At 41.7% G+C, this 15,065-nt stretch overlaps 1 protein-coding gene across 1 annotated transcript in view; it reads right to left on the bottom strand.

Moving 5' to 3' along the window:
* itga8 (integrin, alpha 8) overlaps positions 1 to 15,065 on the bottom strand; it is a 69,940-nt gene continuing 54,875 nt past the window's right edge. The window contains exons 21-30 of the mRNA XM_088997957.1: positions 13,521 to 13,613; positions 10,380 to 10,459; positions 10,130 to 10,210; positions 8,187 to 8,292; positions 7,221 to 7,379; positions 2,877 to 2,993; positions 2,695 to 2,808; positions 2,414 to 2,515; positions 1,234 to 1,356; positions 1 to 1,149 (exon numbers count right to left, since the gene is read on the bottom strand). Of these exons, the coding sequence (XP_088854083.1) occupies positions 1,060 to 1,149; positions 1,234 to 1,356; positions 2,414 to 2,515; positions 2,695 to 2,808; positions 2,877 to 2,993; positions 7,221 to 7,379; positions 8,187 to 8,292; positions 10,130 to 10,210; positions 10,380 to 10,459; positions 13,521 to 13,613 (1,065 nt within the window). The 3' untranslated portion in view covers positions 1 to 1,059. The remainder of the gene's footprint in view (positions 1,150 to 1,233; positions 1,357 to 2,413; positions 2,516 to 2,694; positions 2,809 to 2,876; positions 2,994 to 7,220; positions 7,380 to 8,186; positions 8,293 to 10,129; positions 10,211 to 10,379; positions 10,460 to 13,520; positions 13,614 to 15,065) is intronic.

Raw genomic sequence — 15,065 nt, 5'->3', positions numbered from 1 at the left:
TACAGATGACGGCTGAAGAAACCTTTTCATCGATGGACCACACCTGTACGACAGAGCTTACACAGACGTATTTCATGTATAAGCACCTTTCAAAACTTTGAAGGTCACTTTACAGTCACAGGATAAGTTTTTCTGTGGGTGAGCAGCGGCGGCCACATGCGCCAACGGTCACTCAACCCGGAAGTAACTCAAATAGATAGAAAGCTAGCTAGCTGGCCAATCGTTAGCCAACAGATACCTAGCAAAATAGCCAGTCAGCTAGATAGCCTGCCAGCTAGTGAATAGATAGCTAGCTAGAGCGCTAGCTAGCCAGCCAGATAGCTAATAGATAGCAAAAGATGCTTATAATAATAATAATAATAATAATAATAATAATAATAATAATAATAAATAAAGGATATCCATTAGTTTAGTCAACACAAAAATGGAACCGGGTAAAATTGACATGAACATAATATGAGGCTTAAGTTCAACATTTAAAAATCATATGCACGTAATTTATATTAAGGGTAATGTAGGATTACTTAAATGATATGAAAATGTTTTTGGATATTTTTGAGGTAAATTTAGACTTTAAATAAATAATGTAATCATCGTTTAGTGGCATTTTATTGTGCACTTGTACCTAATAATGCGGCTAGCGAATGTATAAGCTCATATTCACATAAGTACAGATTTAAATTCCTCTGTGCCCCATTTTTCTATCTCATTCAACCAAAGTGTGGATATGGTTGGAGTGTGAATAACTTTTTTTCACACTTTTGTCTTATGGTCCTTTGTCGCCACTGACGAACAATATAAAAAAAGTCTTCCACTGAAGTGTGCTTTGTTTTCGCGCTGTCAAAGCTTTTAGCGTCTTTGATCCTCGCCTGATGCAGACTGAAGCAAGACACCCCTTCCCAGGCCCATAGGTTGACAAGAGCTACGGAAGAGCTACCCGCGTCCAAGAAATGTCAGGTCCAACAACTCCAGAGCCCGGTTGGTTTACAATTCAGTCAGAAGGTGCATGTTCCTCAAAGAACCACAGTTCCCCTTATGAGGATCTGTTCCATGTGTCTTTTAAGCATCTCCAGTTTGATTTGACGTCAGCTGCTCTTGGTCGGAGATGTTGTCCCCGCCAGGCGGCCTGGCCCGGTCGAAGAAACCACACTGGGAGGGGAAAAAAAGCACAGTTTTAGCATCATAAAGATCAAAAGAAAACCATGTTGAAAAAGTTGTTGATTGCGGACAAACCTTCCACATGGCGAGCGTGAGCACGGCGAGCACGAGCAACCCAAGCAGTATAGCCAAGATGATGACCCAGAGTGGAACAGCAAAGGACACATCTGGTGTCCCCCATAAGACAGGTGTCCCTATCTGCATGGTACACATTAAATACAATTCTCACCTGATCAAAAGTGCATTAACAGCAAGGGTGGGAGGTAAAATATTGGTACAGTGATACCTCTGGTTACGAACGCTTGAGCGCACAAACTTTTCACTTTATGAACTTTAAATTTACGAGCATATAGTCTTGGCTGACAAACTCGTTTTCAGCGGAGGAACCAAACCACACAGCGCCACGGTGGCGGGCGGACTAGTTTTCCACACTCACTTTCTTTGAGTGCAGACATGGTTTGTTATCAAGTGGAGTAATTTTGCTATTTTGGGACAGAAAAAGACCCCACCACAGGCTAGTGTTAAGCCGAAGAGGACAGAAAAAAATAATTACAGTCGAGCAGGAGATAAACGAAAAAAACGAGCAAGGTGTGCGTTTTGCGTGACTTAGCGTCCCAGTACCAGTACGCTAAGTCGACCATTGCTACCATACTTAAGAACAAGGTAGCTATTTAGGGTGTTTCGATGTTGTCTAAGCAACGGTCTCAGGCAATAGAAGAGGTCGAAAAATTTCTGTTGATTTAGATTGACTTAAAGCAGCTAGCAGGGGACAGTGTGAATGAGGGTAGTATCGCAGAGAAGCACGGCAACTTCACTCGGATACCATCAAGACATAACCTGGAAGTTCGTCATCCATTGACAACTACCATCGCAAAGGTAAATAAAACGACTTTACAGTTTATTTCTTTAATTACAATACAATAGCACATTTATTATACATAAAATAAGGTATATTTGGTTTAGTTTTAAGGCTTATTTCATAGAAAATTACATTTTATGGGGACCTAGGAACGGATTATTTTCATTTTAATGGTTTCTTATAGAAAATAAATGTTTGGAAGATGAACCTTTCACCTTACACACACTTTCTGGGAACCAATTAAGTTTGTAAACTGATGTATCACTCTCAGGGTCTCAGGTATCGACTCTCAGGGGGCCATTTTGAATTTGGGGAAGCCATTAGAATGTTTAATCCAAATCACATTTTACATATCGAGCGCACAACAAATGCAATCCAAATCTCCCAGAATCTTACCGATATGGTATGTTGAGGCAGGGTGGGGGGCTGGACCCGATAAGGCATGGACAGGACCGTGAAGGTCACAGTAGAGTTGAGAACGTAGGGGTCATTACGCCGCTACAGGACAAACATGCATACAAGTTGTTTGACTTACAATCACTAGCATGAAGCGTGTCGATGAAGATTGGCTGAACTGACACAACCGTAGTTCCAAACCGAACTTAGCTGGACCTAATCAACAAAAGATGACTGAAGCAAAAAAAAAATAAAAAATAACTATGGAAGCAGACACTGACCTGCAGGAACGTATGTGCCCACAATCTTGAGCGGATTTTAACAACAGCGCTCTGGCCGCGATTCAAGCGGCCCACATCGCAGGTGATTCTCAGGCAGGAGATGTTGGTGCAGTTCTGCAGAAATCGACGCCCTGTCAACATTTATGTTCCGGAGAGATTGCAACGCGATGTGCGTTTCTCACCAGGATTTTACCGCCGTGACTTTGCGTCGTGCTCGCGGCTCGTTTGTGGCGGTGAAGAGGTGCACTGGTGTTCCTCAAGAAGCCAAGAAGTTCAGGGGTGTCTTGCAGGGATGATAGCTAAGAAATGATAGAGAACACTGCTTATGTTTGTTGACAACGGTGAATGGGTCGCTCTCAGAAAATGGAGTTGAGGAGAGTGACGTGTGAGCCCAAAACTGAACTTGTGCAATATGCTTTAAAGGACAACTGATGTCACTTTTTTTGTTTCCTAACTGATATCAGAGAAACGTTTTATATATGATATTTTTAGTCAAATGTAAAACACAGATAAAAATGACTTAAAGTGTCTATAAAGTACAGTAAAGTCTCGTTATATCGATATTCAAGGGAGTCCGAAAAAATATCGATATAACCGGGACTATCGATATATCCGACCCTGTTTGCATGTAATTTTCTCCGTGCGTGCATAGAAATAGTATCGATATAACCGGGACTATCGATATATCCGATATCGATATAACGAGACTTTACTGTACTTTAATTTGAAACCGGAAGTGGCCAGTTTCAGAAGGTTCCGCCTCCATGTTCGTGGTGTCACGGCAAGACGTCTTGCCTTGCTCGAGAATCAAAACAATGGCTTCAGATTCGGAGAATATGCTTTATTGTTACTCATCCAGTTATGAATATGATTCAAATAGTTCTGAAGAAGAAAGCATACATGCTTGCAATCGATTAAATAATTTATTCTGTGTCATTTAAAGGCATCGGGGTGGGAAATGTCGCACCCAAAAAAGGCAGAAAATGGCGACAAAGATTCCACAGGCTGATTAATTCCTTACATGGAGCTTTGTCACCCTCTTCTCCCTCTTTTTGGTCCTACACGACGTTTTCAGACCAAAGTACAGAAAAAATGCATTGCTGTGATGGAAGGACTGCGACAATGTGTCCTTTTTTTTTCGGTCAGTGGCGTTCCTTCAGTGACGTAGGGGGAGGACTCGTCACCAACTCAAAAACAAGACTTCCGGAATCTTCAGCGCGAGTCTTAAAACGTAAAATATAGCTATACGCGGTGGAATCTTTGCAAAATACGCTCAGTAGAAGTCATTTGAAGCCATTTTACAAATTATGGACACAACGGTTGTCCTTTAAGCAAAAACATTCATTCATTGTGTTGTCAATAAATAAAGTCCACTCAGCTCTTTGCATGCAAAAGATTGTTGAGTGTCGCTCGCGGCCTACTCGCGCGCACACACACACACGCACGCACACACACACACACACACACACACACACACACACACACACACACACACACACACACACACACACACACACACACACACACACACACACACATACATGCACGCACACACACACACACACACACACATGCACGCACACGCACACACACACACACACACACACACACACACACACACACACACACACACACACACACACACACACACACACACACACACACACACACACACACACACACACACACACACACACACACACACACACACACACACAGACAGATGGTCTTCATGGAGTGAACAAAATGTTTACAAAACATTATGTCATTCTATTTTAAAGTGAAACAATTGAACTTGAATGGTTTTGGTCTCCAATGAGTTTCAGCCTTTCAACACCTTACATTTTATTGATTGCATCCGCTATCTTGTGGACAAAAAAATTAACTGACTGGAACATAATTTTTTTTCTTGTCACATGACAGACAATGTGAAACTTTCCATTCTCACATTCTATTCAGTGGTAAGAACCAATTTTCGAAACGGATGCATTTTAAGGGCGTAAAGGCATCTTGTCTGCACGAGTGTCGTCACGGCAACTTCAATTCAGAGCTCAAAATAGATTCAGACGCAAACAAAAGGACAGATGTCAGAAAATGATCTTTTTTTTTATCTCCGCATCTTACATAAAATATTGGAAACAGTCACATATGGTGATTAATTTTATAAGAGGGGGAACAAAGTCCTCATTCTCAGCCCACCACGTTTTCTGAGAAAAACCCAAATGTTACCTCGGAAAAAATAAATAACAAAAAGCCAAAACATCAATTTGACAATGCGCCCAATGACAAGCTTTTCAGTCACGAGCTTTGTACCCAATCTGGTTCATGTGCTGAATGCACCATTGTTCTTCGCATGCAACCGCAGTTGTCACATTTTCTTTTGAAATGACACGGCGGATGCTATGGTTGCGCATTGGAAAATGCTCATGCTATAATTTCAGTTAATGAGAAAAATCGCCTTTTTGAGGCCAGATGACAAAGAAGACGGGAAGCAGACAGAACAACTGGTGATTGTTTTTCTTGAACGAGAGGATAAAAACCCTGCAGCAAAAAAATAAAATGGATCAGCTAGCTTCTAGTAGCATTGCTTTGTCCACTCATGCAATAATTCCTGAGACATTTACAGCACCTCCATTTTTAAAACAAAAACAAACAGGAACAACTGTAATTTCAAGGTTTATCGTATTTTCCGGTGTATACGGCGCACCGGAGTACAAGACGCACCCCCGATGAATGGTGTATTTTCATACTCTTCCATATATAAGGCGCACCGCACTACAAGGCGCACTAACAATGAATAAAAACAAAATTCCAAATACAGGCGACATCAGAGTTACGACCGGGTTCGGTTCCAACAAAACGGTCGTAAATCGAAAAGCCTTCAAAATGGCTGACGCGAGGAACACGTGATCATAACAAATGATGACACGCTGGCCTCTCCTATACGACAGGATAGGATACGATGTCAATCTATTGTTTTTAAGCAACATTTTCTCATGAATACTATTATATACCAAAATGTTCATTTATAGAGCTTTCGTATTATCGATCTTTATTACTGTGTCGGGGCACACGCTTTCTGCTGACGCAAATACGCATGGCTTCCCACGCATGCGAGCTTTCCAAAAATCGCTCTCCCTCCTCACGGAGAAGCCAGAAGAGGTCACATGTCATAAAGAGGCGGCGGAGCTAACCGTGAGCCCGACGCGGCGCTTGCGTCGCGGTGATCCCACCCGCTACGCTTCGGTGTCGGTGGACACCCCTCCCTCCCCCCGATTGTCACGTTCAGATTGACAGCTGAGGGCGGGGACACGCCCCCCCCCCCCCCCCTCCCGCTCCATCACTTCCTTAGTCAGGACAGCGGGTACAAAAACGGGACGCTGTCAACTTGCATTTGTACTTCGTATTACCCTGGACTTTCTATATCTTTGTCCGAGCCCCCCCCCCCCCCAGTTTTGAAAGCCACTTATAAATGAAATGTATTATTATGATTATTGTTCCATTTCTGCACCACCGTGTACGAGTTGCTTCTCGCCATTGTCTGATTTCCCATTGCCCTCCCCCCCCACTCGTCGTTTTTGGTATTCTTTATTTTGATTATTCCCCTGGTCCTCTTTTTGCAACCAGCGCTTTGTGTTGTAGCTTAATAAATCATCCTGCATGGACCTCTGTCTCTATCGCGTCGCTGGCTGTAACAGTGGCAGCCTTAGAAAAAAAAAAAAAAAAAAAGTCTGGCAGTCATGGTCGTAAGTACGGGTGGTCGTAACTCGCGCCGGTCGTAAATCGGATGCTACCTGTTTAATATATAAATATAAAATGTTTCCAAATATAAGGCACACCACCTTATAAGGCACTACAAAAGAGGCTGGGGTTACACACTACTTCTTGTACAAGGGGAAATTGAGTCGGTGGCTGCTGACAGTAGTTGCCAGACCTCTTGGGGCTCAATTTTACTTCATTTATAAGTTGCCCCTGCATATAAGGCGCAGGGTCATCCTTGAAGAAAATTACCATAAGGCCTTTAAATTACCATAAGGGTGTGCCTTCTACACTGAAAAATACAGTACTTGTATAACCTTTTTTCATAAGATAAAATAAGAAAACTTTTATTGGTCTCAAAATGTAGAAATTTGCAATTTAACAGCATTACATTTTTGGTGGAAAGAAAGTTGAAACTGGCAAGCGAACAACAAATTAAGGAATTTTCAAATTTGAAGTAAAAAAATAATGACTGTTATTGTGGTTTACAGATGACAATTTGAATTTTTTTTCTGACTTTAGCAAGCATCATGGAATTTCACAAGTTTGATTTGCTTTCGTGGGCCGAATAAAATGACGTGGCGGACCAGATTTGCCCCCCCCCGCCTTAGCTTTGACACCTGTTGTTTGCATCAGAATGGAACAAATGACATTTATAATTTAAGGCACCACTGTGTGTGTTTTTAAAATTAATATAATGTTTTTTGAAATATACGGCACGTGTTTCTCTACGAAACAACCCCCATGTCCGGATACTTTCACTTTACCTGTAGTCCAAGCGGATTGAGGCTGCCATTCGTCCGACAGTTTATCGGTCCATCCGTTCTAATCTCCATTGCATACAGCAGGTTCTCGTCACGGAAGCGGGAAGGCCAGCCAACCTCAACCTCGGCCTCCCGAATACCACTGGGACCCGAGTTATGGAGCTGGAGACGTTAGAAGTGGTCGACAAGTTAGTCCGTTTTATTGCTGTGGGGCCTCAAGTGACTATATGCTATAATTGGGTTATCATAACTGTGGCGTGATGACACGGGCCACCTGGGTTTTTGGCTGCACGCTGTAACACTAATACGCCTTCACTCAGTAAGGATGGAAAAACCAAGACAAGACAAATTGACAGATTTAGGCTCTTGTTTGGCATCAGGATGAGATCGAATGAATTGCGAGTTTAAATGAACCATCAATTCAACAAAGCCAATCACTCACACATTCTCGGATAGACACACGCGTTCATTAACCGTGTGGTAAGTCAGCCAAACGGGACATGACACTGGTGCTGCGGGGCAAGAATTCTGGCTCATGGAGCCCTCCCCAAAAAACCTGTCCTTTAAGTAGAAGCAGCTGTCAAGTGGGAAAAGTACCGCCAATGAAAATCATTATCAGCTGCAGCAAAGTCCAGACACTGCAGCGCTCGAGTTCAATGAATCTGTGGCCCCCTTTAAAATCTAGAGACATCACATGTACAGCACATGGACTCGCACACACACACTCATTGTAAACTGTCGCCAGTGTGTCTGCCATTCACCATCTTTCTATCTAAAGTCTGGACCTTATTTTGACCCATTTTTTTTCCTTTACAAAAATAATCCCATGTTGAAAAATTATGTTTGACCCTATTTCACCATCACACCATTTTGCGCTCCCTCAGATTATGTGTTTATTTGCATTTATTGGATGATTTTCTTTGGGGGGCAAGTTGCATTGTTGCAGCCAAAGTTGCTGAAAGTGTTTACCTCGTATATGTGCGTCACTTGTGGACCCACGTCATCCTCCTTGACAGGTTTCTCTTTGGGTTCCCAGCGTGGAAATGGCAACACCACCTGAGAGGGATGAGACACTCTGTGGAGACGAGGACACACATGAGTCAGTGATGGAGAACGCACAATTCCACTACATTTGGTGTGTTCTTTGGCGCATAATATTGGTTTCGGGTTATTTCAGGTGACATGTTTAAAGATCAATCATGGAGAGACAAATAAAAAAAAGAACAGTTGGAAAGTGCAGAACCTTGCCAGGACTTCAACATTTGTCACCTAAGTAGTCAAACCAGCACTTTGAATGTTTACATTTGGCTCTTTTCGAATCAGAATTAATTAAATGTAAATGTAACATTTATTCTCTTTTTAAATTTTAAAATCCCACGTAAGTGAAACAAATTACGCCCAAACTGAACTATCTTTGACAGCTATATAAACAGCTGAGCACCTGTCCAAAATACTGACTGTAGATCGGAAAACTACACACACACACACACATATCTACTGTTACTGTCTGTCTGTCTAGCTAGCTAGCTAGTCAGATCTTTATAAATACAGTGATACCTTGGCTTACAAACTTAATTGGTTCCCAGACAGTGTGTAAGGCGAAAAGTGTGTATCCCAAAAATTAATTTCCCATAGGAAACCATTACAATGAGAATAATCCGTTCCCAGGTCCCCATAAAACAATTTTCTACTTTCTAATTTTCTAAGTTAAAACTACACAAAATATACCTTATTGTATGTATAATAAATGTTCTGTGGTATTATAATTATCGAAATAAACAGTACTATATAATAAAGTCGTTTTATTGACCTTTGTGATGGTCGTTGATGGCTTTTTTTGCATAAAGTGTCTCAAGGAGCTCTGGGTTTTACATCTTGGAAGTTGTAAATATTGCAAAAGAAACAGATGCAAGCAGACACACTACGAAAATCATTAATAGGTGATTCCCTTGCTGGTCTTTTCATTTCAAATTGAACTGATGGCTAGTGTGGGTTATATGTGGAACCTGATTGATGGGAATTTTAACCTTGCAGTCTAGACTCTGCCTTTGAACTATCAAAGTTTAAACGAGCCCAAATTTCACAGTTTTCTATCCATTCTGTCACTCTCTGTCGTCTGCCTGTCTATTTAATGTTAAAACCACCTCCCCTCACTGCTGAGTTCTTGACCAATCACGTGGCTTTAATCGAAGACTGGGGGCGGGGAATAGAGGACAAAAAATGTCTGCAGCCATTTTATTTTTTGTCTGTAAACACCACACCCTCACTGCTGCGTTCTTAACAAATGATTCTGATTCTGAAATCACGCGGCTTTAACCGACAACTGGGGCGGGTAATAGAGGACCAAAACAAGCCGGCCGCCATTTTCTTTTAGGAGAACGGGCTCGTTCGTGAACGACACATCACTCATTGTGGTAGCTTCGAGTGTATCCTGAAAAATAGTTCGTATGCCAAGGTAAAATTTTCAGAAATTTAACGTTCGTAAATCGAAAAGTTCATAAGGCAAGGGATTTGTGAACCAAGGTATCACTGTATATGTCTTTTTTTTCTAAACAGAGTGGTCAGCAGTCATGACGATGCATTGTGCACTCCCAAACTTTACACTGGGACATGATTGCAGCTGACAACACTTATCATCATTTTGCTTTTCTGTTTCGACTAATGAGGGCAAAAAAAGTCAAGAATTTTCAGAGTTTGCATTGATTGTCAATGTCTCAGTGCACATGCTGAGGGCTTAGAAGGAAGCCATGTGCACATCATTACAACAGATGTATTTATTCATTATTTTAAATTTAATCATGCATGTTAGACTATAGCAGAGGGGGGAAAAAGAAAAAGAAAAGCCCCAAAGCACCAAAAGCACAAAAGCAGACCGTTTTTAGGTCAGAGATGAAGAAAATGCAAGGACTCACCCTCGTAAATCAATCTGGGATTTGGCGACGATGGCCAGATTCAGGCTGACTTGATTGCTATCAGGGCTGTCTTTGTTGGAGCTGCGAGGGAGGGGCGAGTTGGGGTGATATTCACATCGGTTGTTAAAGAAATAAAACACATACACCCAAACCCCATCCTGTAAAATCTTGATCTAATATCACTTACAGGAATGTCTCATTTTATTATTTTGGTTGTGTTAAACTAATATGAAATCATATGGCCTGTCACCTGTGGATCTGTAGCTCAAAGCTAATTTTTGGTCCAGCATCTTCGAGCCTTTGGACTGCAAACCGCAAACCAACAGACAGCTGTGAAGAGTACATGAAAAAAAATCAGCCCAACAGATTTAAAACGAAAAGCCTGGTGTGTATTATTGAGACAGGAAAGGCCCAATTAACTCGGTCATTCTTCCATGATTATGCGCGAAGAAGATCCAGTTTGAAGTGTTGACAAAACGCACACTGAGATACTTGCGAACCCCCCCCAACACCCCTCCGACGTCGTCTAATGTAAAACACATGTAAACGAGTGCTCATCGCCAAAACGACACAACAGCATGCTTCCACACTGTACGTCAGGTCTGACAGACTATTGTGAAAATGACAGCAAGCAGACTAAAAGAAGCATCCCCGCGGGGGGGCACCGACATTTGAGGTCGTCTATATGGAACGCATTAGTGAGGCTGTAGGACAAGAACCAGGCGCTGAAAATCCAAAGAGGGCAAACGGGTACGATCCGGTCAAAGTGTCACAGAGGTCTGATCCACAAAAGGCTGCTAAATCGCAACTGTTGTCGTTTTAGTCCAGGATGGATCATCAAAAATGTCATTTCGAGTGCTTTGAAGCTACTAAATGCTTCACGTTACAAAATGTGAATGTCATGCTAGTTGATGTATCGTATCCATATTAAAGCTCGCATTTGTTCGTACTACCATATCCTTGTTAAAATGCTGATGGAGTAAAACTACACTGGGATGATACAAAACCTATCCACTAATGAGACCATAAAACTGTCACTTGTTGAGACTGAAAAATGCTTTGCTGTGAACTATAAATGGATAAGTAGACAAGCACATCTTCTGGATTTTCTCAAACATCTCAATCAGTTACGCAAGCAGAAGAGAAAGCACAACCGTGCAGGTATTCTATCGTTTGCAGAAGTTGATTTTAGTTTATCTAACGTCACGCATAATTCCTTAAAATGAAAAAAAAAAACAAAAAACAAATCAAATGATTTGATGCCGTTATGTTGGCATTGAAAGTACTGTATTTTCCGTACAGTATGGCGCTCCGAAAAGTATTCCATTTTTTCAAAAGCCAACAGTGCGTCTTATTATCTGATGTGTCTTCTATAGGAATCAACATTCTAATTTCTTAGATGTAGTATTTTAAATGTTCTGTAAAGCGCCTTGTTAGAGCTGCGGCATTTGTGAACAAATAATTCTGTATTGTATTGTATTGTATTCTCTTTAGCGAACCTCCATCTTGTGAATGCAGAATCAGAATCAGAATCAGAATACCTTTATTCGTCCCGCAATGGGGAAATTTGCAGTCCACAGCAGCAATTGAAGAGGGATAATGCAACTTCAGCCACTATTTTATTACTATTTATTAATATATACTATATTATTACTATTTAGTTCGATTCTGCGCCTTATAATGCGGTGCACCCTATACAGTCAAACCTCGGTTTTCAACCATAACCTGTTCCAGAAACCTTTTCGCAAACCAATTTGGTTAAAAAAACGGAACATTTCCCATTCTAATCAATATCAGAATCGGAATCAGAATCATCTTTATTGCCAAGTAGGGGACACAAGGAATTTGTCTCCGGTAGAACACACTGCACCAGTATCATTGTCAAAAAAATTGCAAAGAGGCACTAGACAGTTATATTTGGGTTACAGTTTAGAGAGTTAATGGCGACGGGGGAAGAAGCTGTTTAAATGGCTGCTGGATTTTGATGCACATTGATCGGGAGCGCCTGCCTGAGGGGAGTCGCTGGAAAAGGTGGTGGGCAGGGTGTGGAGGGTCCAGTAGGTTTTTCTGCGCCCTTGTTTCGATTCTATAATCACTTACTGCTTTTGTGTTTTTTTAATCGTGATTGAACAATACAAACACGGCTGCTCACAATGTAACACTACACGAGGATAATGCGTCGGTCATAATGAGACGCGACACAAGAAAGTGACGTATAAGGAAGTGGATGGGAGTTAAGTGGTGTGCTCAGTTTGGTTGAGAACAGATTTTTGGTTGCAAACCAAAGTCTAAAAACATTTTTGGGTCAAAAACCGAATTGGTTGAGAGCTGAGATGTTTGAAGGTTTGACTATATGAAAACAGTTTGAAAACATTTGTGGATCCTGTAACCTGATAACATGATAACATGAGCTGTGCACCATTGTAACCGGTGACCCTACTAAAAGTGTTAAAAGTCGGCATTCCTTCTACACCTGTACAATCAAAGCAGAAAAAGAAAATACAGGAGCTGCAATTTTGCACTTTGATAATAAATTATCAACCACATTCCAGGTCAAAGCCTGAAATTTGGGAATAGCTCTCATTATGGATACCATTACATTGTGCAGGTGGGTTATTGCGGTCGACGTGTGTTTCTAATTATTTTTAATGAATACTTTTTGGTTGTTACATTTGCATTTCATCATACTAATTCAGAACTTCGCTTGCCTCTGCCGGGTACGTACTACATCTGTGATATAACGCAGAAGGAATAAATGAACTCCAGTGATGACAACTCTTTACAGGCCAGAAATACCAAGCATGTGCCTGGGGCGGGTGCATGCAAGTTTGTTCGACACTAACCTGTGGATTCTTGGGCATCCAGGGGGGTAAAGGGGAGAGTTAATAACTCTCATCTGGGTAGCTGGGACTCTGCACCCATACCCACTCACATATACCTTTTGCATACCTCATTATACTCTTTTTCTTCCCAACGTGACCACGTAATTGATTTATAACAATGTGGGGGCATCACATTGCCTTGACACCTTCACTAAGAACATTTGCCCTGACATCCACACATTCTAATGAGTTCCAACGTATATTCATTGCAGGAAATGACAACCTGTTACTTTACAAAGTTTCGGTTTCCTGCATGTGTCAGTCATTCAGGAGGTCAGTGGATCCTTATTGCATCAACTGAAAACTTCAGGTATGCGCCACCCTCAGCTAGTGTGTCAAGGCGAGCAAAATGGTATAGAAATAAAACGAGTCAATGAGATGATCGGTAACTATTGGAAACAATATCAGTATGCGTTAAAGCTGAGAAGATGCAGCGTATGATTTTAGGAGGGAGGCGAAGATGTCGGAGGAAAAGTGCTTCATAATGTTGGATTGTGCATCCGATTCACCTCGGTTTGGGCCACCATGGGGTTGCCCAGGTCACACACGACCAGTCTGGAGTCATTCACCATCTTGTATTCGCAGTTCAGCAGAGCCAGAGACTGGAGGAGGAGTGGCATGTGGGGTGTGGGGAACACATGTGGAAAAAGAGGGGGAAAAAAACCTACATTAAAGGGGAGTTGAGTGATTTAGTTGAGTGGTCAAAAGGATACCAAGTGTTGCAAAGGCCACAAAGGGTACTTAACTCTCACATACACAGCAATAATTCTCGCACCAAAAACCCATCAGAGGCTCATCGAATAGACCTAAATATTCTCACACAACACTCCGTCCCCGAAAGTCCTCATTTATCTCCCTAAAATCCACAAATGCCAAAAAACTAAAGGGTGACACAAAAAAGTAAAAATAAACTCTTATTTACCAAACAAAAAACTCATTTAAACAAACATTTATTCACACCAAAAATGTCTACAATTACCCGAAAATCTTCTGTCCTTCATGTCCGAAAAAATTTGACATCAAACCAACGTAAAAAAAATAATTCAGTGACTCACTGACTGACTCACTGGATGACTCACGGACACATTGATTGACTCAATGACTCACTGTCTGATTCACCGACCGACTCACTGATTGACATACTGACTCAATGACTCACTGACTGACTCACTAACTTACTCACTAAATGACTTACTGACTCACCGACTGACTCACTGGATGACTCACCGACACACTGATTGACTCAACGACTCACTGTCTGATACACTGACTGACTCACTGATTGACAGACTGACTCAATGACTTACTGACTGACTCACCGAGTCACTGACTGAGTCACTGACTGACTGACTCACTAACTGATTCACCAACTGACTCACTGACTTACATACTGACTGACTTATTGTCTGACTCACTAACTGACTCACAAACTGACTCACTGATTCACTCACTAACACAGTGACTAACTCAATGACTGTGTCTGACTCACTGTCTGACTCAAAGACCCACTGACTGATTCACTGATTGACTTACTGACTCAATGACTTACTGACTGACTCATGACTCACTGACTGAATCATTGACTCACTGACTTACCTACTGACTGACGTATTGTCTGACGCACTGACTGACTCATTGACCGACTGACTGACTCACTGACTGACTCACTTATTCACTGAAAAACAAAAATTTTGACCAAAAAAATCCCCCTGAATCTATACACCGCAGGCGAAACAGCATCAAAAAGGGGGTTATGTGGTCAAAGAGGTGGAAAGGAGAAGTGATGAATGCTCTGACAGTAACAACTCCATCCATTATGCAGCTCCATTAAAGCTCTCGTTAGTGTAGACACATACACACGCGTACACACACAAAGAGGTAAACACACATGCACACATGGCAACTGAGCCTGTTGATTTCTGGTAGGGGGAAGTGCAATGCAGCTTGAGTATAAAAAAAGGACATTTTCTGGGCCTTTGCCATCAAAGCGCAAACAGCTGATTGTGGCGACTTAATCAGCCAAAAACAAACAAGGTCACGACACAACAGGAAAT

Source organism: Hippocampus bargibanti, linkage group LG06 (genome assembly GCF_051943395.1).
Source record: "Hippocampus bargibanti isolate YZ-2025 linkage group LG06, ASM5194339v1, whole genome shotgun sequence".
NCBI classification, from domain to species: Eukaryota; Metazoa; Chordata; class Actinopteri; order Syngnathiformes; family Syngnathidae; genus Hippocampus; species Hippocampus bargibanti.
Note: the sequence above shows the minus strand (reverse complement) of the source record. Positions and strands in the feature narration are given on the sequence as shown.